The sequence below is a fragment of the Sardina pilchardus genome, chromosome 13 (assembly GCF_963854185.1).
Source record: "Sardina pilchardus chromosome 13, fSarPil1.1, whole genome shotgun sequence".
Classification (NCBI taxonomy): Eukaryota; Metazoa; Chordata; class Actinopteri; order Clupeiformes; family Clupeidae; genus Sardina; species Sardina pilchardus.
The window spans coordinates 28,789,279-28,811,917 of NC_085006.1; the positions used below are offsets into that span (position 1 = coordinate 28,789,279).

Sequence of the window (22,639 nt, forward strand, 5' to 3'; positions counted from 1 at the left end):
TAAACAACAGAAAAAGTAATTCCATTCCTACAAAAATAATTACTTATGCATTGTGTATTGAATACAATATGTAGGGTAGGCCTACTGCATTGAACTTACTAGGCTATATCCATTTTAAATTAAGCACAGATGTTTGGTTTTTTTTCTAACTGAATAAATTCTGTGTTGACAATGAAAAAAATATTGAACAAGATTGAAAGTCTACAAAAGAGCCCACACAATCTTGTACAATAGTACTGTAGGCCTACAATAGACTGCAATAGCAACAACTGTATAACATACAGTAGGCTACACAAATCAAGAGTTGTTGGGCAACACGTTCAGTAGGAATAAAAGTGAATGAAAATGCCCTTCAGAAGCTGGATTTGTGGGTTTCTGCCACTGAGAAGTTCGTAAAGTGAATATGCAGTCCCTTGAGCATTGAGGGCACTTTGCCAAAACCCGTATTATAGGGTGATTTCGTAGTTTCTGCGCTGACGGGCGCGTAGTTGAGCCTGCGCAACGCAGGGGTTCTGTGCTCTACGAAGTTTCTCGGGTTGAATCATAGGAATACACTGACGACAGACCGACATTATTCGTGACTACATCGGGATTTACGCGTGAGTACCGCAAACAGAACAACTTGAACCTAAAAGTTGAGTGTGTCTTTGCTCTGTGGCAATCTTATTACTGTGAATATATTCGATGTGGTTCGCACATTTTGGGAAAACGTTGCTAGCTAGCTAGCGACAAAGACATCACATCATGGCTTTCGTTAGCCAGCTAATGAGTTCGATGTACCCGTCTAATGTTCTAAAACACTCTGTTTAGCGATGCGCGGTTTGCACTCGACTGCAACCAACTCGAATGATCATCAATTTCGCTATCAGTTTTGCATTTTCTACAGCGATTCGTCGCGTACTTTCTGTCTTCCAGAAGCCCAGTCTTGTGATTTCCGCCTTCGACACAAATGTACGATGGCGTAGGGTCGACTCTGTACCATCGGCTGCTTGCACGTACATCACAGCTAGCAATAGGGAACACCGACAGGACAACAAAGAACCAGGAAGCATTAGCAATTAGCAGTAATGGTTAATTTAAAGAAGAAGGCACCAATGAATCAAAACTGTGTTGATCTGATGTTTGCGAATAACCCGTCTGTCTTTTTAAAAAGCATCACCTGCACACGGGAATATACAGCTTACTAAAGAATACCGTTTTGATTGGGAGCAATTACGCAGTTTTTCACGCATCTGTCCTCAAGATGATTCACGTTAACGTTACGTCGTGACACCGTGGAAGTGAAGACTCAAGATAGTTTCTCGTTTGATTTTGTGAATGACCGAAGGTCATGATAGAAATGCAGACAAATGAAGATTGGTCGAGGCGTTACAGATGTGGTTGATTAAGCCTGAAAGCATACACACATTTAAATATGTCAAACAGTGCAACTTCCTATCAACGAGTGCAGTGTAATGTGTGTTGTTACACATGTAAACAAATACACGCAGGGTATACAATTCAAATATAATTCCAAATGATTGTCCATTCAGGCAATAAGATGGAACGAAAAGATGTGTGAAGTATACATACCAGTGCATACTGAATCTCCAAAACACTCCAAAAGCATAGAATTGTAAAAACGGTATGATAAAATGCATATAATAATAATAATAATAATAATACAAATTACAATGACCTAATGCATTTATGTAATGCTATACAAATGAAGTAATTGAACAGATGTTACTCGACCTACAGCATTTATGAGTGTCAGTAGGCTATAGCACTGATACAAAATAATACAACACATTCATTTCTCTCGATTTTGGTTAGGACTCTGAAAATGCCATGATATATTGAATGGCGTCATGCGTTTTCCTTAGCAATAAATGGAGCAAAGACCAAATATATGATAATTAGTGCCATGACCGAGGACAACATTCCCTCTCCTCCGTCTCCAACCATTTCTGGACCACTCATCAGCAGTGTTCACCTTTTAAACATGTGGGCACCCTCACTAATGGATTAAAGCAGTGGTTCTCAAACTGTGGTACGCGGACTGTCTGTTGTGGTACTACTCAGGGAGTCTCCAAGATGTTTTATTTAATAAATAATCACTTCAATGATATTTGAGCTGGTTCGTAAGTTAACTTTATAATTTTGTTTTCTTTTAATTTCCTTTTTTGCTATACCCCCCCTCTGCTTGACTCAACTCAGATTGAGCCGTTTTAAAATGCCGATACAACAGGAGCCGATATCTGTTTCTTATATTTTGATATGGGCCTGGAAATGATCTACTGTACTTGGCACTACTGACTTCTGTTAACATAATAAAGTCTGCACACCAGAAGTATAGCTCCCAAGCAAATATTTAACAACGTGACGTTTCGGGGCAAACCCATCCTCCAACGGAAACCAGATACTAAGCGCGCACACACCACTCATACCTACTACTACTGACCATTGTCCATTTATTTATTTATTTATTTATTCAGTCCAAGTTCTGCCCAGTGTGGCTGTCCACCGTGTGCACTGAAGGGGACAGGCACTGGACACGATGTCGGGGTACCCCTACGTCCGCACAGGGAGAGGAGGCGCAGGAGGAGTGCGCTTCAAGAGGAGGAAGTCCCGGTTCTCCTTCGAGGAGGTGCAGCTGATGCTCAACGAAGTCAGGAGGAACCGCCACATCCTCGTAGGTAAGAGCATGAGTCTTTCTTCCCCTGACTACAGGTCACTATAGGCCACTACAGGAGAGCTACACGCTCAGGAGGAACGCCACATGCTGGTTGGTAGGTCTCTGGTGGAGTCTCGTCCCTGACTACAGGTCACTATAGGTCACTACAGAAGAGCTACACGCTCAGGAGGAACGCCACATGCTGGTTGGTAGGTCTCTGGTGGAGTCTCGTCCCTGACAGGTGTGGTCCCGCTGGACTGACCTGCACGGCTTGGTCACTACAGGAGAGCTGCATGCTCAGATAAACATTCCATCTGAAATTCTGTTGAAATTGAACTTTGCTTGTTCAGTAATTAACCTACAGCTATTGTATTTTAAGTTGATATTTTTTTAGTATAATCGTGTTATTACGAAGCTAATAACTTTCAAAGAGCTCCCTTTGGCTCTCTGTGCATTCATGTGTGTGGTTTTCAAATTGTTCAAATTTAGCATTTCAAATGCACATCCAAAATGTTAGATTAATTTCAAGCGACACAAGTTTTACTCCGTAGTGGTATTAGTGAGATATCCAACAGGTGTTTGATCTGTTTCTTTAAAGTCGTATAATTAAGTTATGAGCCTTTCTTTTGGGAGTTCACGTAGTGTCAGAATTACTATTACTCTTTCATTTAATTACTCTGTAGGTCTTTATTTATTCATTTATTCATTACTGTTTCTCTGTGTCAATTTCTTTCTCCAACTCTCTCTTTCTTCTTCTCTTTCCTTTTTCCTGTTTTCTCTCTCTGTCCCTCTCTCCTCTCCTCTCCTCTCCTCCCTCAGGCAAGTTTAACCGCGGCGTGTCGTCGGACGTGAAGAAGCGCACGTGGGCCGCCATCACGGCCAGCATCAACGAGATCAGCGAGTGCCCGCGCGAGATCCTGGAGATCATCAAGAAGTGGTCAGACCTCAAGTGCGACACCAAGCGCAAGGTGGCGGCCATGCGCGCGTCGGGGGCCTCCTCTGCCCGCGTGGCGCGCGACCTCTCGCCCATCGAGGCCATGGTGCACCAGATCCTGCAGATGCCCAACCCGGGCGCCACAGAGCCGCACCCCTACGGCGCCCCGTTCCCGGACGACGACGGCGACGACAACGATTCCATGGGCCCGGTGATGCCCATGCGCCCGAGAGCCACCACGTCCAGCAGAACGAGGATGCTGCTGCCCGGTCCGCCGCCGCCACAGCCCCAGCCACAGCCGCCTCCGCCACCGCCTCCGCCCGTCACTATGGTGATGGCTGCGCCGCTCTCTGTCATGCCAACCAAGAACGATCTGGGCCTGCCCACAGACATGATGTACACACGTGAGTGTTGAGTGCATATGTGTTTGAGGACTGATAGGGTGCCTCTCAACATCTCTCCTCGAGGGGCGTTCCCACTGATCTATAACTAAAACTGGATAGACTATCCCATTGTTGCCGTCCCATCATTCTTTATGTAGATCAGTGAGGATCAAGGCCCGAGGAGGAAGGGAGGATGTATAAAAGCCGAATGAGAGGCACCCATAGTAGTCCTTTATGGATATTACTGCAGTGTCTATACCACGTCTGGGTCCAAGTTCCCACCTGAGTGCCCCCCCTCCCTGCCTCCTGTCAGTCTTTACTGTCCTGTCTGATTAAACCAAAGTATATACTGTATACAAATGAAGGATGTCTGTGTGTTGCATAAACACTGACTTTGATTTCTAACACTGTTGACGTTGTTACAGTGCATTGTGTTTGCAATAGCATTAATAGTTATACATCTTCTCTCTCTCTGCAGGGAACTCCCCGCATCCTTTGACTGACTTCCAGTTTGAGTCTCCAGATATGGAAGGTAATGCACAGTTTGTCTGAATACTCTGACTCTTTGGGCTTTTGAGGGACACTGTTTACTACTAACTAATTAGTTATCTTTGCAGAGTCGTGGCTGATGTTATTGTGATGATTGCTTTTGTCATCACTATTTTGAACTGGTAATTTATTATGATAAAAAAAAAAGCGTCTGCCAAGAATCATCAACCAACCACTGTATATGTATATGTACTGTATGTGCATATTGTAATTGTTTGGAGTAGCTTTGTTAAAGCATGGACTCTGTGTGTGTGTTTGTCTTGCAGATAGCCTGCTGAAGTACGACGACAGCCAGTCAGGGCGTGAGCGCGGTCCGGCCTTCTTGGACACCTCCGTTCCCGTGCCCCCCCCAGTCGACCTGGAGCGCCCCCGCCCTGACTCTGGCCACCGGGGCCTCAACGGCTCCTCGCTGGGCCCCTCCACCCCCTCCGCCTCGGGCTCGTCTCCGCCCACCACCGCGCCCGCCTCCTCCTCCACCCCCCGGCCGGGCTCCAGCATGGCGGTGCCAGCGGCGGTGGCGGCGCCCTCGTTCGGGCCGGCGCCGGCCCAGCTGAGTGCCGGGCCCCTGCACGAGCAGCTGGCCCACAGCGCCACCCTGAGCCTGCAGGAGCAGCAGGCGTCCACGGCGCTCATGGGCTCCATCTCGCGCTCGCTGGAGACCATGAGCGAGTCGGTGCAGCAGCTGGTGGAGACGCAGCAGGCCTTCGTGCGCGACTCCCTGCAGCTGCAGCGCGACGCCCTCCACGTGCTGCGCGACTTCACCGCCGGAGCGCTCACGCTCATGCAGGACAAGCTCAACGGGCGCCCGCTCCTGCCCTGAGCCCTGCCGAGGCTCCCCCGGGGACGACTTCCCCTCGTCTACGTTTTTTTTTTTTTTTTCCTCGTCAAAAATTGTTGTGGATGAAAAGATGCAATCCAGTGTCAGGTTTTTTTTTTTTTTTTTTTTGCATTGTATTATAAAGGATGAAAAAGATTTAGAAGGTACTTAACTGAGAATGTCTGTTGTCGCGGAAACACTGGGATAGTTCAGAGAAATGATTGTTCTTTTACTAGATATGGATTTTTTTTTTTTTTTTTTAAATCGCCAAATTCACTCTCAGATTCTGAGATATTTTGAATGATATTTTATTTGAGTAATTCCTCCTTATACGATATGTCTACATCTATCCATCCTGTTGTTTCATGTCACTGGTTGTGCTTTAGTTCTCAGTCGCAAACCTCACCTCGTCATGAAAGCACAGAAATATATTCATGGACATTTGAACAGAAAACCTATGGACAGTATTGATTTTAAACAAAAAGACTGGCAGCGTGTGCGCAGTGGTTTCTGTGCAACAGAGAGGAGCAGATATCGCGCGCCATTTTGACTCTATGCAGTGGGTTTCATTTGTATATTGTGGGAAGTTTATAGGGGAAGTTGGTGAGAAGATTATAGAGTTCTGGAACAAGATGAAGGCGCGTTCATGGGAGATTCAACCCCACAAACACTAGACTGCCGAAAGAATTACTCAAACTTGATTTTTATGAAATCTTCTATGACATGGACACTCATAACTATATTCTCTCTGCCGTTATGGTGTATATGTTGGCAGCCAGTTGCTCCCAAACATGAAAAGTAGATGTACAAATGTAGCGATACGTACAAGCACTGTACTGAGATCAGCCGGTGAACCCTTCAGGAATCCTGCTATATAACTTATATTTAAATAACTAGTGGAAATACTGTGGATGACCTGACACATAAGCTTTAGTGGCGTAAACTTGAGACTTGATATAGACTTGGCTGCGGTTGGATGGTCAAGAAAAATATATCCTGGGACCTTACCAGACCACTTTTCCTTAACCTCCATGGAAAGCATGAGGTCACCGGTAGATGTGAAGGAGAATTCATACAGACGGCCCCAGTCCAAAGAGAATCCAGTCCCACTTACGCTAAGCTATGTAATTACAGTATGTGGCGGAAGTTGCTGACTTGGGTCTTTAAGTGTTGTTGTTGCAATTAATTTTGGGATGATGTTACCGTTTCCTTTTGTAAAGGATGGTCCAGTGAACCCTATGGCTACAGAAGATCAGAAAGGCAGTCCCTATCTTGAGCGTTTGGCGTTGAGTGTTTGACCAGCTCTTACAATGGCAACTGGCATTCAGGGCCATTTCACTCCGTTAGGAACCTTTCTTAGCAGAAAAGGCTCTCCAATCGCAGCCAATGTCAGATGGCCAACACAGGTAACCCTTCATGGCAGACTGCTGAGTGGCTACTGTTTCCAGTCAGTGTGGTGTTTCCTCATACATCACTTCCTGTTCCTCGAGGGTAACAGCGGCAGGTGAACGGTTCTCTGCATCACCTTCCTGCTGATGCGTAGCTGTGTCTGTTATTGCAGCCTCATGTACAGTTAATGAGATGACCAATTTAGTCGAAATTAAGTTAAGTGTTAAGTGTCGAATGGGGCGTGCTGTACCTGAAACCTATTCTTTTCCTTATTTATCGCATCTTATGGAATTCCAAGCATCAGATGAGACATTTGTTTGTTTTGATTAACTTGAACTAACATCCTTTCCAATTTTTTCTAACAGGACTATTGTCATACTTGTATTAACAGAAAATACTATTGCAATGACATCTTTGTGATTTCAGTTAAGAGGGGGTGAAAATAAATTTGCCTTTCCACCAAACAAGCGCCCTGGCCTGGACTGATGAACCTAAAGATTTTTTTTCTATTTCCTGTAGCTGTTCTACAACCCCTATGCAGTCTCATTGAACATAGTCATATTTTGCTGAATATAGAATCTGTATGTCAAACGTAAATGTAAACTGAAAGCTAAGGGTGCTTAATGGTTCTTTACATCTCTGGATGGTTCCATGGAGAGTCAAAGCTCTGTGTTGAACTGTATGGTTCTTTGAAGCACTGAAAAAGGTTCTTCTCTGGCATTGCTCTGAAGAACCAATACTGGCCCCATTATTTTTTTACATTTACATACATTCTTTTGTCAATCAACAAATGTAGCTGCATTGTTTCCTAGTAGGAACTTTGGCTTAGACCTGTGGTCACTGTAAATCTTCAGTTTACACATATACTCCTTCAGATAGACTGAATTTGGCACACAGGTGGAGTTATAGATGTATTTCCCTGCTACTGAAACTTGCAGATAGGATTTGGTGTTAAGAACCATGTTCAGTTGAGTTGGGGGAAATCACCAAGTAGAGTAGGCTCAGTGTTTTCTAAAAGTGTTGATTCACCCAAGGTCCTTAAAGGCTGCTGCAAACTCTTCCCTTCTCCCATATCCAAACAACTGAAGCAGCCGTGTTCCTGTGGAATAATCAAATGTACTACTAACACAGCTAGGCTCAGCCTTTTCCAACGAGCACAAGGGGGAACATACAGTAGCTGCCTTCAGCCCACAGAGGAAAGAGAAAAGTGATATCCACTTGGTACATTCTTAGCTTGTGTAATCCTGACCAAAAGGGCATCACTATAACCAACATCGACCATAGCATGTAAAGAATGTTACGGAGCACAAATGCACATTCATTGACCAAAATCAGATTTCAACAAAGGTTACAATGATTCTAAAAGATACTTTGATATGATTTTTTTTTGTTTTGTTTTGTTTTGTTCAAAGGTCAGTGTGAAACCAACTAATTACCTCCATCAAGGAGGCTATGGTTTCAGTAGATTTCATTTCAGATTGTCTGTAAGGAAGGTAACACTAAAACTACTTGTCTCCATCTCATGAAACCTGGTGGGGGACTGCAGCATTGCCCAAGGAATAGCCCATTAAATACGGGACCAGGTGCTAATCACAGGCCAGATCCATGAATGTAGCTTCACCTTTGCAGCGTTGAGAGATACTGTACTTGCATTGGGCCAAACAGAGGTATGCAAGTATCCTTATAGTTTAAAGTAGTTTGAAGCAGTCTACGATTTAAGCTGTCAGGTATAAGAACAATTATTGCCACTGTTGTATGTTTTAATGATTTTTTCCAGTTCATTTGTTTCAAAGGTTATCTAACCTGTGGGTGTTCCTCTGATTGATTGTCTTCAAGATCAGAACCACCCCACCCTGAGCAGAATGGTTTTGGTATCTCTTGAAGATAACATTTCTGGACTCTGGCCTAAATACTGCATCTTATTTTTTTTCATCTATTAATAAGGGGTCAGTCAAAATACATGTGTCTGCCTGTGTCTGTATGTGTCGATATTCATAAAATCAATCAAATATGATTTTACAATTAAAAACTATTTTCACATTGGTTGTTTTTGAAATTCCAATCTCTTCCAAGTGTCCAATCGCTAAACCAGCCAATGGATCTCATACCCTGTGTGAAAGAGCAGTTCACTATGGAGCCATACCTTCCCTTAGACAGCCCTCAGTCCTCACACCTGCGGGCATCGGAGCAGCCCTGTGCCTTTAAGGAACAGGTAACGTCCACTCCTGTAATCTGATCGGTGCTTTTGAATAAATGATGGGGTCTGCTTCTGGGCTGGCCGTTCCCAGAGCTCCCTGACCAACTCCACACCTCAGCGGCTGACAACCACAACAACACACAAACCCTCCGACAGAAGAGAGCCACGACAGGACCCCTTGGAGAGCCCTGTACTTTATGATGACTCCAGAGTAGTAAGTGCACTACGGATGTCTTTCAAAGTCCTCTGATTGTGTCAAGTGTCAGTGGATGTAGAGGGGGGAAAAGCTTAGTACATCATGATGCTCTTTGATAGCTGACACTGTCGATAAGACTTTGTTCCATTCCTTCCTCTTAAAGCTCTGAAAACCTAGGTACTGTAATGTAGGGGCAAGTTGTCTTTTCTGTCTTTGTGGGATACTGAATGTCATGTGGTATTGGTGCGACAATCCTGACATGTTGTGTGAGCTTCGGGAAGGCCTCGTCTCTGGTAATATGATCTGATGGTATGCTTGAGACACAACTAGTGTTTTGTTTTCAGCAGACAAAGACTTCTGGTGTGTGATGGTGAAACCAATAACTATCAATGGCACTAATATGTCCATATCATCTGCCTACCTTGTGTGTATAATTTGTGTGCATTGAATGCTTGATTGCTTAAAGGAGAACAGAGTGTGGCTCTCTCTCTCTCTCTCTCTCTCTCTCTCTCTCTCTCTCGTGCATGAGTGTGTATGTATTTAAATGAATTCTCTCATTGTTTCCTTGACAACTTTCCAATGTGTTGTTGGTTGTGTCCTCTACCTTCTCTGTCTCACAGTGATTACCTGTTCAAGCTGCTTCTCATAGGAGACTCGGGAGTTGGCAAGTCATGTCTTCTTTTGCGGTTTGCGGTAGGCATATTTTGCTTTGACAACTAAGGCTTGCATTGGCCTGTACTGTATTCAGATGTTTGAGAAACCCAATGAGTTTTTGTACAGGCTTATGCAATAGGCTAGAGGTGGATTTTTTTAAATGCATCAAGCAACGGAATGAAATGACTTTTCCTACTCTGTGAATTTGCTAATGTCATAACTTGTGCATGTGCTCCGGTTATGGACCCCCTGGTTATAGTATCAAATGTTATTATGTCATAATTCAGTAACCATAGGTCAGTGTGCCTTGGTATTTCTATTTGACCTTTGGTGTGCTTTAGCTTCAAAAAGTTTAACCCTGCTCGTAGATGCATCCTTTGTGTTCCTATTAGTCAGAAAGACACAGATATAGAGACAGCAGCATTGCACCCTGACTGATTGACTTCCAATGGGACAACCTGAATAGAGTTGATCTTAGCTCCTACTCCAAGGTCTTCTAATGGGACAGACTTAGTAGAGTTAGTGTTAGCTCATACTCCAAGGTCTTCTAATGGGACAGACTGAGTAGAGTTAGTGTTAGCTCTTACTCCAAGGTCTTCTAATTTCCTGTGGCTATTGTTGTTCCTCCAGTGTCTCCAGTGCCAAATTAATACATTCTAATCTAATGCTATAGCTGATGTGTTTGGATATAGCCTACTTCTGATTATGGATGTTTACAGTCCAATTATATTCATCATTTTATTCCTCACAAAGGTTATTACATTAGTATTAAGCTATGATCTAACCCTGATCTAGCCCTAACATAGCCCTGATCTAGCACTAACCTAGTCCTGATCTAGCTCTGATCTGGTCCTAACCTGGTCCTGATCTAGCCCTGATCTAGTCCTAACCTAGTCCTGATCTAGCTCTGATCTGGTCCTGATCTAGTCCTAACCTAGTCCTGATCTAGCTCTGATCTGGTCCTGAGCTCTGATCTAGTCCTAACCTAGCCCTGATCTAGCCCTGATCTAACTCTGATCTAACCCTGATATCTTGACATTGAACTGATCTAGATCGAACTGCTTGTGCACGGATGTAGATCTAGACCAGTCTGCTGATATTGAGTCTCTTTCTAACTCAATTCAACGTGCTGCCCACACAGGATGACACCTACACAGAGAGCTACATCAGCACCATCGGGGTCGACTTCAAGATCAGGACCATCGAGATGGATGGAAAGACAGTCAAGCTACAGATTGTGAGTACAGATGATGGTAGTATACAAATGTACTGGTTTCTTGTTTGAATAAGGAACACGCATTCTCACTTTAGGCTGTAAATATGATACAAGTCCTGAGCCAGAGGTTGCAAGTAGCATTTTTGTTTGGTTTTAGCAAAGGGTTAACTACTTTGAGCTTCAGTAGTGCTCATTTGAACTGCTTAACTGTACACTGAATCACAATACCTTACAGTCATGTTGTAAGGAGAGACACTATAATCCTCGGGGGCCTCTTGTAGTGCCCTGTAAATGTAAATTCCGCCATTGCATTGTACCGGTATCTCACCATTGCAAATTCTCCTGCTTAACTAGCTGAGTTGTGTTTGATGGTAAACATTAACTGTGGGCCTGAGTCCAACACAAAGCAGAGCCTGTGTAAGAAAAAGGAGAAAAAAATTCTCCACGACCAAGGCTCTCCACAAGTTTAAAATGTCTTTATTTCGAACTAGACATGTCCAACAAGGACCTAAAAATGCCCACGCGTAGCGGCTGGGGCCTTCATCAGGGCACAAAGCTGAGCCTCCTCTTCCTCCCTCTGTGCCTCCTCTTCCTCCCTCTGTGCCTCTTCTTCCTCCGTCTGTGCTGGTCAGTGGGACACGGCCGGGCAGGAGAGATTCCGCACCATCACCTCCAGCTACTACAGAGGGGCGCACGGGATCATCATCGTGTATGATGTTACTGACCAGGTACACACACAGCGCTGTCTCCTCCCACTGACTAATCTGGGGGTCGTGTTCTGAAGACCGCTATTAAAATGGTCTCTTTAAGGCTCAGCTATGGCGCAACTGTCCGGTCCTGTCTCATTAAAGGCATAGAAAAGGCCAAAAATATACATACTTTAAAATTGTCTCCTTAATTCCAAATGGGGACACTGAGTTGTACCCAATGTAGTTGAGAGCAGGTAAAACTTCAGGCTGGCCTGCGAATATCGTTATTTATTCTGGATGTTGCAGCAGATCTCTAAGCACAGCACAGCGCAGCGTTACAAAGTGAAACCAAGGTAACAATTAAGTCATGAACTGGGATACTCGTGGCGAGTTATAATGCCCGAATAAACATTCACGTCTGGGGTCGAATTGGAGGGGGGCAGGTATAGTGATGCCATTTCCTGGGATAATTTGATTAAGCCTCTCTGGGGTGAGCAATTAGTTAGGTACACCATTTGGCATTCTGCCTGCTTAGGCTATAATAAACATTCTGTCTCAGCCATTTCTGTGGAAAGAGACAAGAGAAAGTGTGACATACAGAAAATTTAAATCTAACTGTTCAGAGAATCTAATTGTTCAGAGACGACCTGCTTAAGTTAAAGTAAGCTGTAAAACAAAGAGCAGCTGTGGCTTTGAGAAAAGGAGACAAAAGGGCACTTCTGTAGGTAGACCGATTGCTCTGCGCCAACACATCCAAGGCCTGTCTGGGATATATTTTCCTTATATGGCTGGGTCAATTACTCAGCCTATTCAATGAGAAATGATCCAACTCATTTTGGCACAGCACATGTTGAATGAAAACATCAGACAGTGGTTTCATCATGCCGTCTTGGTTGCGACAGGAGTCTTTCAACAATGTGAAACAGTGGTTGGAGGAGATTGACCGCTATGCCTGTGAAAACGTCTCCAAGCTTCTGGTGGGCAACAAATGCGACCTGGTCTCTAGAAAGGTGGTGGATTTCATAACCGCAAAGGTAATTGTGTTTGGAGTAAGCTCACACAACACTAAGAAAAACACGTTGAGGGAAACCAGATTTAATTTAATTTTCTCATTTTGTTTGAACTCAAAACATCTTATTTCTTGCTCCGATGGTTTCAGGAATTTGCCACATCGCTCAAAATCCAGATTCTTGAAACCAGCGCCAAGAATGCCAGCAATGTGGAGAAGGCCTTCCTCACCATGGCTTCAGAGATCCAGAAGAGGGTTGGCAGTGAGAGTGTACAGAATGAGACTGTGAAGATGGGCTCGAAAATCAACAGTGCCCCCCTCTGGCCTGGTGGGGAAAAGCAAGCAGAAGAAGCCAACTCTTGCTGTTGATGGAGATCCATGAAGTCAATCCATTTACTTTGGCTGTTGGTAGGAGTGAGAGAGGAACTGTCAGTGTGACCATTTTGAAAGTAGTTTATATTCTTCTGATGTTTTATTCAAGTGGGCAATCAATCCACCCGTGAGTACCTGTGCACAGTGTTTTGCAGTACATTATAACTGAAATGCAATTTAAAAGACTGATATAGTTGTACTTTGATTATTGTCGAAAGGACAGTTGCAGTGCTGCATTTTTGAGAATTCATTTTTATTGAATATTAATAATTCAGTGCACCTACACGTGTTGAAGAAATACAAGACTCGAGTGACATCGCCCGTCCATGTCTTACAGAAAGTGGGTCATTAAAATGATAAAGTTATAGTCCCCATGATTCTCTCTCCAGTGCAGTTTAATACAGATTTGTATACGATGTCACAAAAGACTGATTAACAATGGAAGGGGTGTCTTTCTCCATCTCCAGTTATTTGCTGTTAATAATTATGCTATTCTAAGGACAGTGGCAGGTACCTCATCCTGTTTTTTGCTCCTCTGGTTTTGCTATATGTTGCAACAAAACAATTTGTGATACAAGTGAGTGAAAGACTATTGTAAAATGCACTAATTAAAGGTTAAACAGTTAAACAATACAGATATATAGTTGAAAAAAAAACCATGTTTGTGACTCCATGAAATGCACATCTCCTGACTGTAGCACCCAGTATTTACCGTTTGAAATGTTTACTTATTTTAAATATGCTTTTTTCTTAATTGTTTGCCATGCAGAGTGTTGTTCATATTCAATTTTCACATACATGTAGGGCAGTGAGTCGCTGTTCCGTGCAAATGTGCTCACTCTATGCCAGGGCGTGTGTTAGATCATACCAATAAACAGATAACGGAGTCTAGGTTGAGTGTGTCCAATTTATGAAACAGTGCTCTCTGGTGGGCTGCTAGCAAATAGCATATAATGTGTGACTTTGGGATGAACGAGATGAGTTATTACAAGTATGATGGGTGTACATTTCTTCATGACAGTAGAATTCCAGCTCCATTCATTATTCGTTCAATACTCATGCACCTTTTATGTACTGAGAAGTGTCTTCCTTAAAGGAGATCTCTCTCAGCCTTTGGTCTTTCTTGAAATTCTCACTCGACCAAGAGTCTCTTCAAACTCTTCCTCTGCTCGTCATACTGACTCACTCCTTTGATCGATACCCTTTATGACTTCCCTATTCAAAGTACCACTGAAATGGTCTTTAAAAAAACACAAGCTTACAGATAGTTCTATCAGTCATTCAAGTTCACTCATGTTACATGGTAGCAAATGCACTCTTCAAATTGCATGTGAAGTCTTATGTTGACTAGTACTAGTGTGTTATGTTTGTGTACAACCATACACCTATACTGTCACAGTCACGGTTGCTAGTTCTCTTAGAATTATTGTATGCCAATTAAACTGGCCCCTAAAAATGTTTTTGAAAATGGTCTTAGGCCTAAGCAACACTGAAATATTCTAAAAGCTTTCTCATGAATGAAGTACATCTATAATATTTATATAAAAAAACAAGAATTCTTTCACAATAGTTCACCCAAGAAAGGTTTTGTAAGAAATAGTTATTAACAAACATGTCAGAACTGATCAACATTACATATAAATGAGTGCTTACTCCAAAACATGTTCACAGTCAAACTGGCCCAAAACTAATGCTTAAATCATCACTTGTACCACACAGCCAACAGCCTAAAATTACACAGCAAAAAATAATATGATCTATTTTTCTAAATGTTAACTACAATTTCACTAAGAAGTAGCTAAGAAGTGAACAAATGGATGCCAAATAATACCTGTTATCCAGGTAAATGTGCAATAAATAAATTAATGTTGAATGATTTAGAATTCGTTGGAGCTATTTACTGTATTTCCATTCATGGTTCGAGATGGTTAGTGATTATTTTAGATGCTGTTTCTCTGCTGTGTCCCCAAAATGTGTTTCCTCAAAGATGTTACGGAACAATATGGATGAAACATACATATTGACTAAAACATCTTGCCCTCAGGGAGGAGCGAGGTTCTGATTGGTCTATCCTGGTAAATGGACAGCATTCTGGATATGTCGCGCTTTTCTTCTCGCTCCGAGCACTTAAAGCAACACTAAAGCACTTTTCCTCTGTCGCACGTACGCAACTTATTTATATAGCAGTATGTTTATGAAAGTATGATGAATTGTGACATCGAAGCAAGTCAAATTTGTAGTTTCTTATGTCTCATTCCATCAAAGTACAGATCCGCTACCCAATCTGATAAGCTATACATAGTGCAGTTATAGCCGATAGAGGGCGCGAAGCAAATGCTGAAGTGCCATTCACCCTGTTACGAGTTGATGAACCACTGAAATGATTTTGGAAACAATATTTTAAAGTACAAAAAACTCTTTAGTGTTGCTTTAAAGTGCTTTACAGAGTAATGCATTTCACCCATTCACTCACATAGTCATACACAAAGGCATCAGAGGCTGCCATGCAAGGAGTTTGTTGTTTGTTGTTTTTTGAGTAACCTGACTTGTATGCTGACTAAAACAGGCAGGGTATTTGAGTATCCTGACCTTGAGTATGTTTGTATATTGACTAAAACTCCTTCCACTCAGAGGGGAGGGAGAGTAGGGAGGGTAGGGAGGGTAGATGGCATACTGGGCTTGTCCTGACTCATAGCCAGGACTTCTTGGTCCGGCCCAGCTTGGCCATGTTGGCCAGCTTGACCCTCATGCGCTCCCTGTCCTCCGGGCTCCGCTTGGACGTGCACTCCACCGTGGAGTCCGTCTCGAAGGAGATGGCCGGCGCGTGGGCGAGCAGTCCGCCCCCGCCTCCACCGCCACCGGCTCCTCCTCCTCCTCCTCCTCCGCCGACTCCTCCTCCTCCTCCGCCGCCGCCCCCGACCTTCTCCTGTCCGCCGGGCGCCGGGCTCTGCAGGATGAGGTGTCCGCGCAGCGAGTGCTTGAGCTGCAGCAGCAGGGGGTTGTGGTGGTCGTGGGCGTAGAGGCCCATGCGCTCGGCGGGGTCCCTCTCGGGCCGGCGGCAGCACACGGAGCAGGCGGAGCAGAGCACGCGGAAGATGTAGACCCAGCCCAGGTAGTGCAGCTCCACGATGTTGAGCAGGAAGCAGCCCAGGCTGATGCTGAACATGAAGTTGAGGAAGATGGTCTTCTCGGTGGCGCGCGACACGAAGCAGTCGGTGCGCGTCGGGCACGGGTAGGTCTCGCAGCGGAACAGGTGCGGCACCTCGAAGCCGAACAGGTAGTACTGGCCCACCAGGAAGGTGATCTCCATGACCGAGCGCAGCACCACGTGGACGATGTACGTGAGCAGGACCTGGCTGGACAGCTGCGTGGGGTCCTTGCCCACCTCCCGGTAGTCCTCGTCCAGTAGGCTCTGCCCCACAAACTCGTCCTCCTGCGGCGGGCCCCAGTCCTCCTCGTAGTGCTGACCCCCCTGACCCTCGCCCCTCTCCGTCTGGCCCAGGTAGTCCCCGACCGGACGCTTGCCCTGCTGCACCTGCACCTGCACCGTCTCCAGCTCCAGCTTCTCGTCCTTGGCGATCTTGTGCAGCACGTAGACGATGTAGAAGATGGACGGCGTGGAGACCAGGACGATCTGGAAGACCCAGAAGCGCAGGTGCGAGACGGGCGCGAAGGTGTCATAGCAGACGTTGTTGCAGCCGGGCTGCAGCGTGTTGCAGGTGAACTTGGACTGCTCGTCGCTGTAGACCGCGTCGCCCACCAGCGTCACCAGCAGGATGCGGAAGATCAGCAGCATGGTCAGCCAGATCTTGCCGATGACCGTCGAGTGGTTCTGCACCTCGGTGAGGAAGCGTCCGAGGATTGACCAGTCTCCCATCACTCAACCTGAGGGAACACACATTGACCACAGAGCAGGTCACTATACACTGACCACCACACACACACCTGCAGAGTGCGGCTCTTCAGTCATGCAAGGAGGGGAACATACCGGTTTTGATCAACATGAAAAACCAAGAACATTTGATTTAACACAAAATAACAAACAGTAAAAACCCATTTAATCCCGCCGGTCACAATTGTGACCGAAAAAAACAAATCTCGTTACTGTGCCATTAAACATGAAATTGTATGAATTATCAAGATACATGATTTTGATAATTTTCATGTCTGGAAATATTCGGGATTAACAGTAACCCAGGCAGGAGAAGACGTAGCGTGACTATGGCCATAGGCCACCTGTCCCTTCTCTATCTTACAGTATAGAGTGGCTCCTTATCATTTTAGGAGGGGTGCACTGGAAAACATCATCAAAAATCTGTCCCAAAAAGAACACATTTTAGAGATGCCATTCTCAAACATGTCTAGATTACACCTAGACAAAAGGTCATGATTTGGACATCTTGAGTCATTAATGGGTGTTGGGAAGAAAAAAAAACGGTCTACATGCAGTTGTTAATATTAATCTGGAGAGAAGATTTGCACTCTCTCCAAATGTACAGAACAAAGCCACTGAGTGATGCTTTAGAGAATTTTCACTGTATGCCAATACCATGACGCCAGTTTAGAACTTGGTTTGATTTACATTTAATATGACTTCCATAGAGACAAGTCTATGTATGGTGATGATGAGACTCAACGTTTAAATGCTCCACCATCCGTTCTTTTTTTTTCAGGTTACATATTATTAAATGGTTGGCATCTTAAACTCCAAGGGCATGGTAGTTCATGGCATGGCTCAACTCATAACATGTAAATGGAAGACACTCACCTTTGGCGAAAAAGCCTCTTTTTGATCCAAATCCTGTAAAGTGCACAACCATCCCACCTGCATGGCTACATTTGAAGTGTTTGCTGTTTGTCCGATGGAGAGGGCTCCATTGAGGCTTGTGCGCCAGAATGGGCTGACAGCACATATTCAGTACCTCTATCCCAAACTCTCATTGTACTGTATGTGAACAAAAGGCTGCCAATACACAATGTAACAAAGATTCAAGGGCACAATGGGAGTAAATGTTTTCTGAACCTCCGTGAGCTCAAAAGAACCTGCTGGAAAGATGGAGAACGGCACCATATTATGGTAAAAAGAGTTTTCTTTTCTCCCCAGACTTTTTACCTGCTTTAAATTATGGTGTCTCCCAATCTCACTGAGTCAAATGTCCACACAACCCATAGCTATACTGTGTCCATTCTTCAAGCCAGTCACGATATGTCCGCCGTAGGTGGGTATTTCAGACAGGCCTAAAGTAAACATCACTACATCGGTGTGAAATCCGTCGGTCCAAACATGGCTCACTACTATCCAAACAGAGCGCCACCACCTCCACACTCTCAGACTGCCACCTCTCCTCCTGACGGTGTGGCCCAAAACGGAGGCCAAAGAAAAGAGCAAAAGTGAAGAGTGTATGTGTGTCGCCGTTTGTGTGTGTATGTATTTGTCTGTGTGTACTTTTGAGTTCCTCTAGAGAATGAGTGTGTTGAGATGAGTTGAAGAAGAAAAACAGATCCAATGGACCATGCAGGTCCAGTCCAGTGGCAGTGACCAGGGAGAGAAAATTCCGACGGAATGTGAGCAGCTCGAGGCTGAAGTCCCAATGACAAGCAACCAGTCTACAGTACATGTGCCAATGACTCTGCAGTGATTCAGAGAGGCTGTGTGATCCAACCCCATCTGCCTTCTGCGACTTCCTTTTACACACTGCCCACAGGCCCTGTCTGGACTGCAGGACTGTATGACTTGGGGAAGATCACTTTGTGCGACAGCAGCGGAAGGGCTGAATTGGATAACATACAACACTGATGGCCAGTGAGCAGACAGTTGACCTGACAGGTACATAGATGATATAGTATATAAGATGACTGACAGGTATAGATGATATTATACATAAGATGACTGACAGGTACATAGATGATAATTTATTTCCAAACCATGCATGTGGTTATAGTGAAGCCCCATGTTATTGTCATATTACAGACTGGCTAACATCAGACTGATTATCATCTGGGTTCACCCAATTGACAGTTCCACAAAATATACTGCTCTAATCACTCTGCCTACATTCCTACCGTAATTTTCCGACTATTAGCCGTGGCTTATAAATTGATTTTGCTAAATTTCTTCAGCTATGAGGTTAATACGGGGGGAGGGGGTTGGTAATATAGTGTAAATATGGTTTTGTTTCTTTTAACTTGCATAAAACACTGTCCTGTGGCTTATACAGAATGTGGCTTATATGCAGGAAATTACTGTAATCCTATTTCTTATCTTATACCTTGAATTTCCCCTTGGGGATCAATAAAGTATCTATCTATCTATCTATCTATATCTATTTGTGCGCTCTTCTACTGCTCCATCAATTGATGCTGCTGGTTAGCGATTGTTCCTCTGACTGCCTGAATACTGGATGCTCCAGTGTGGCATATCGACAACATTTTCACACGTGAAATATGAATACAATAATATTCTTGTTTATTTATAAAAAAAAAACATATCAACAATAATTGAGAGGGAGTTTTTTTGTCTAATTGATTTAACCACCTCCTCCACTCCACTAAATTGCTGTTCCAAGAGCAGTCAGGGGATGCACAATAGGTTGCAGGCTGCTGGCTTGTGTTTTACAACAGTGACTATAAAAAAAAAATGATTAAAAAAAAATCAACAAAGGTCAGCTGACACAGAGTGCACTGGTGGGTAGGCTATTTATGGGTTTCATCAGGTCTCTTTCCACAGGTGGGTTAATCAAGCACCATGCAGGTTGCATTCATAAGGTGCTTTTTTTTTTAACACCTGATGAATTCTGAAACCCATAGGCTGTGTCTCAAACCGTCTAGCCTACTTGCACATCAAATATTTATTTTAAATATAGTGCAAATATTTGGACAATTCTAACCATCGAAAAGTGGACACGACGTAAGCAAGCGCTCAGTGCACAGCACACAATACTGACGGAAGTATGCGGTTTGAGAGACAGCCTATGTGTTTTTTTTTCACGGCATGTATTGGATTAGATATATCAGCCAAACAATTTTGCCCCCTGCTGTTGAGCTTGCTACATTACCTCACAAGCAAAGTATGAAACTCTGTCTAAATACCCATTAGGCTTACTGTGTGAAAGTTCAAACTCCAGCAAAACTGAAAGATTGTAGGTTATGCTATGGCGCGACCAAGACGACAACATCTTGTTTTTCTAATGAAATTCAACTTACAGACAATTCCTTGACAGAAGTTATCAATTAAATCTCAACTGAACATAATTCTATTTTCTAGCATAAACAATTAATTTGGGGGGGAACAACAGTCAATATATAATTATGATTTCTTATTATGTCCATACAGCTTCCAAAATATGGAACATTTTACGCACGATCCAAAGGAACCATAGGCTATTGCAAATGTGTTCGACTTGAATAGGCTAATTAATTGTTAATCAAAAGAAAATATATTTAATAGCCCATAATATGAGACTTCTTGTTACAAAAATAATAACAAGTTAATAAAACAACTATCCACTAATATTCAAGTCAGTTAATTGTAAGACGAAGCTTTTTCAGTATAAAACTACCTGCTCTCTGTGCAAGAATTAATCTAAAAAAGAATCATCTCCATGCCATTTTTTGATACCCCTCTCAAGGGTTTGTGAAATATGTATTAATGGGGGTTATTACATCTCAAAATGGATGTTCTTGGGCATTCGACAGTGGTAATAACGATTATAAACACTACGTTCATTCTTGGCGAAAAACAACCAGACAATACTCATTTTTGAATTACCCTACTAAAATAAGTCGTTTTTATATAACAAGGTGCGAAAATTAGAACAACCATATCTCACCAAATCTCAGATAAAATGGTTTGGCCCTAAGGGTTACAGGAAGTTGTAGCAGCTGCCATGTTTAGCTGCTTTGTTGTAGATTTCTTGTAGGTTTCCTGCAGATTTTTAAGTGTTGCAATGGAACCGAGCTGGAGTTCGTTTTTATTTCAGGTAAGCGAGTCATCTGACACAAAGATGAATTTATCCTTCTTGATCTTTCCCTAACAGCAGAATGCATAGGGGTCCTACAACATTTTAATACGTTTATTTCAACTGAAGCTATCCAAGCAAAACAATGGTAGCTCGCTAGCTCGCTAGCTCTCGCTGCTAGGTAGCTCGCTAGTTAGAGCTCCATCAATCCCAGACTTCCAGCTGTGAGGGATATAGCACGGAATGACGCTTTGGGGGAAACATTGTCGGAGTCTTTCAGTTATTTTTGCCCTCTAAAGTTGCCTTTGTTCGTCCAGATTATCATGCATCTTAATATAACTAAGCAAATTCAGATGTTGAACCATTTATTGTCATATTATCTCAATGATATACAGCAATTCTCTTCTGCTCCATCATAAAACTGCGTAAACAACCATCGTCATCATCGAGACGTATTGATAGCCACAGACGCAGTTGCCAACATGTTGGTTCTTTTCTTGTGATTCCCCCCTGACAGTGTTCCTGTAATTTCGGTTTACATAATGCATATGTCTATTTCAGTCCTAATGTTCGGTACTAGTCAGAAGTGAGAAGAAAAGGATGGAGTGGGTCTCAGTCAGTCTAGGATGGCTAACGTTAACGGCTACCCTCGATTGTGAACTTTTTTTTTCATGGTTCCCTCGCTTTAATTCGAGTCCGCTGGTAGGAGATGAAACCCCCTTCATGCATTAGAATCTTTAGCTCAAACAGAAGACTTTAATGGCCAGCACCCAGTCTTCTGAGATTTCGTGGGGGGCAGGCTGAACTGTCTGAGTAGCGGTCTCCAACAGGGGAAAGTGTAATCCCTGTATAATTAATGTATTAGCTTGTTGCAGCAAACAGTCCCATTCTCGATTCCAGCAGCAACGTTACATCAGTGTAATGTTAAGTTCCCTGACATATCATTTGCCCTCAAAGTGGCTATTCAGTCGGGTTATATTTATCATTGTCAGCATGGTGTATTGAACAAAACAGTTAATGTACTTTCATTGCAAAATTGTGCGCACTCTACAGCGAACCTACAGTTTGGGTCGCCTCGATGGCCAGCTAGATAGCATCTTTAGCTTATTTAAGCATTAGCCGCTAGTTTTACGATTTGGAGTGATGGCTGTCTAGCTAGCTGGCTACCCTAGCAAGCTGTTGTACCAATTGACTGTGTTTCTCTTGGCAGTTCATCACATAAGCGAGTGCGTCCAGCTATGCTAGCTTGCTAGCGATAGTTACTGGAGCTCAAAGTGTAATATTCTCCAGTTCCTTAACTTAGAGCCAAGTGATTTGCTAACCTCACCATAGCAGTGCTGTGATTTTAAAGTTAACTTTGTGGAATCTATCTCGCGCAAGGGCAAGCATCATTAAGGCCATGGATATGTGGGTATTATGCTAGGAATGGATAGCTAATGCAATGAAGTTTTTTTTTTTTTTTTTTTTCAACTCTTGCTCGCTAACATGAGCTATTTCGACAGCGACGTGTAACGGTGTTGGGGGTGGGGGCGTCTTGCTGGACTGTAACCATATAACGGGGTGTTTATTGATCACTGTAAGCGTTGTTGTGTTCAAATCGTCTTCACAGGTTTCATACGG

The 22,639-nt window shown here is 43.6% G+C and overlaps 4 protein-coding genes across 5 annotated transcripts in view; 3 read left to right on the forward strand and 1 right to left on the reverse strand.

The window, feature by feature from the left end:
• The first annotated feature begins 450 nt into the window (after positions 1 to 450).
• On the forward strand, positions 451 to 6,418 carry zgc:113149 (uncharacterized protein LOC541363 homolog). The gene is made up of 5 exons (XM_062552422.1): positions 451 to 599; positions 2,478 to 2,678; positions 3,476 to 3,994; positions 4,452 to 4,505; positions 4,789 to 6,418. Exons 2-5 carry the CDS (start codon positions 2,540 to 2,542, stop codon positions 5,340 to 5,342), a joined length of 1,266 nt encoding a protein of 421 aa, XP_062408406.1. The 5' UTR covers positions 451 to 599; positions 2,478 to 2,539; the 3' UTR covers positions 5,343 to 6,418.
• Positions 6,419 to 9,688: 3,270 nt separating this feature from the next.
• Positions 9,689 to 13,880, forward strand: zgc:171927 (uncharacterized protein LOC100124616 homolog). The gene is made up of 5 exons (XM_062552423.1): positions 9,689 to 9,814; positions 10,917 to 11,012; positions 11,624 to 11,719; positions 12,583 to 12,714; positions 12,840 to 13,880. Exons 1-5 carry the CDS (start codon positions 9,701 to 9,703, stop codon positions 13,056 to 13,058), a joined length of 657 nt encoding a protein of 218 aa, XP_062408407.1. The 5' UTR covers positions 9,689 to 9,700; the 3' UTR covers positions 13,059 to 13,880.
• Positions 13,881 to 15,750: 1,870 nt separating this feature from the next.
• Positions 15,751 to 16,938, reverse strand: LOC134099928 (gap junction delta-2 protein). The gene is made up of 2 exons (XM_062552962.1): positions 15,975 to 16,938; positions 15,751 to 15,908 (listed from the first exon to the last, which is right to left on the reverse strand). The coding sequence occupies exons 1-2, from the start codon at positions 16,936 to 16,938 to the stop codon at positions 15,751 to 15,753; spliced, it is 1,122 nt and encodes a 373-aa protein (XP_062408946.1).
• Positions 16,939 to 20,928: 3,990 nt separating this feature from the next.
• The window catches only part of LOC134100129 (vascular endothelial zinc finger 1-like), a 22,211-nt gene continuing 20,500 nt past the window's right edge, over positions 20,929 to 22,639 (forward strand). For both annotated transcript variants that reach the window (XM_062553197.1, XM_062553198.1), the window contains exon 1: positions 20,929 to 21,040. In XM_062553197.1, coding sequence (XP_062409181.1) covers positions 21,008 to 21,040 — 33 coding nt within the window. In that variant the 5' untranslated portion in view covers positions 20,929 to 21,007. The remainder of the gene's footprint in view (positions 21,041 to 22,639) is intronic.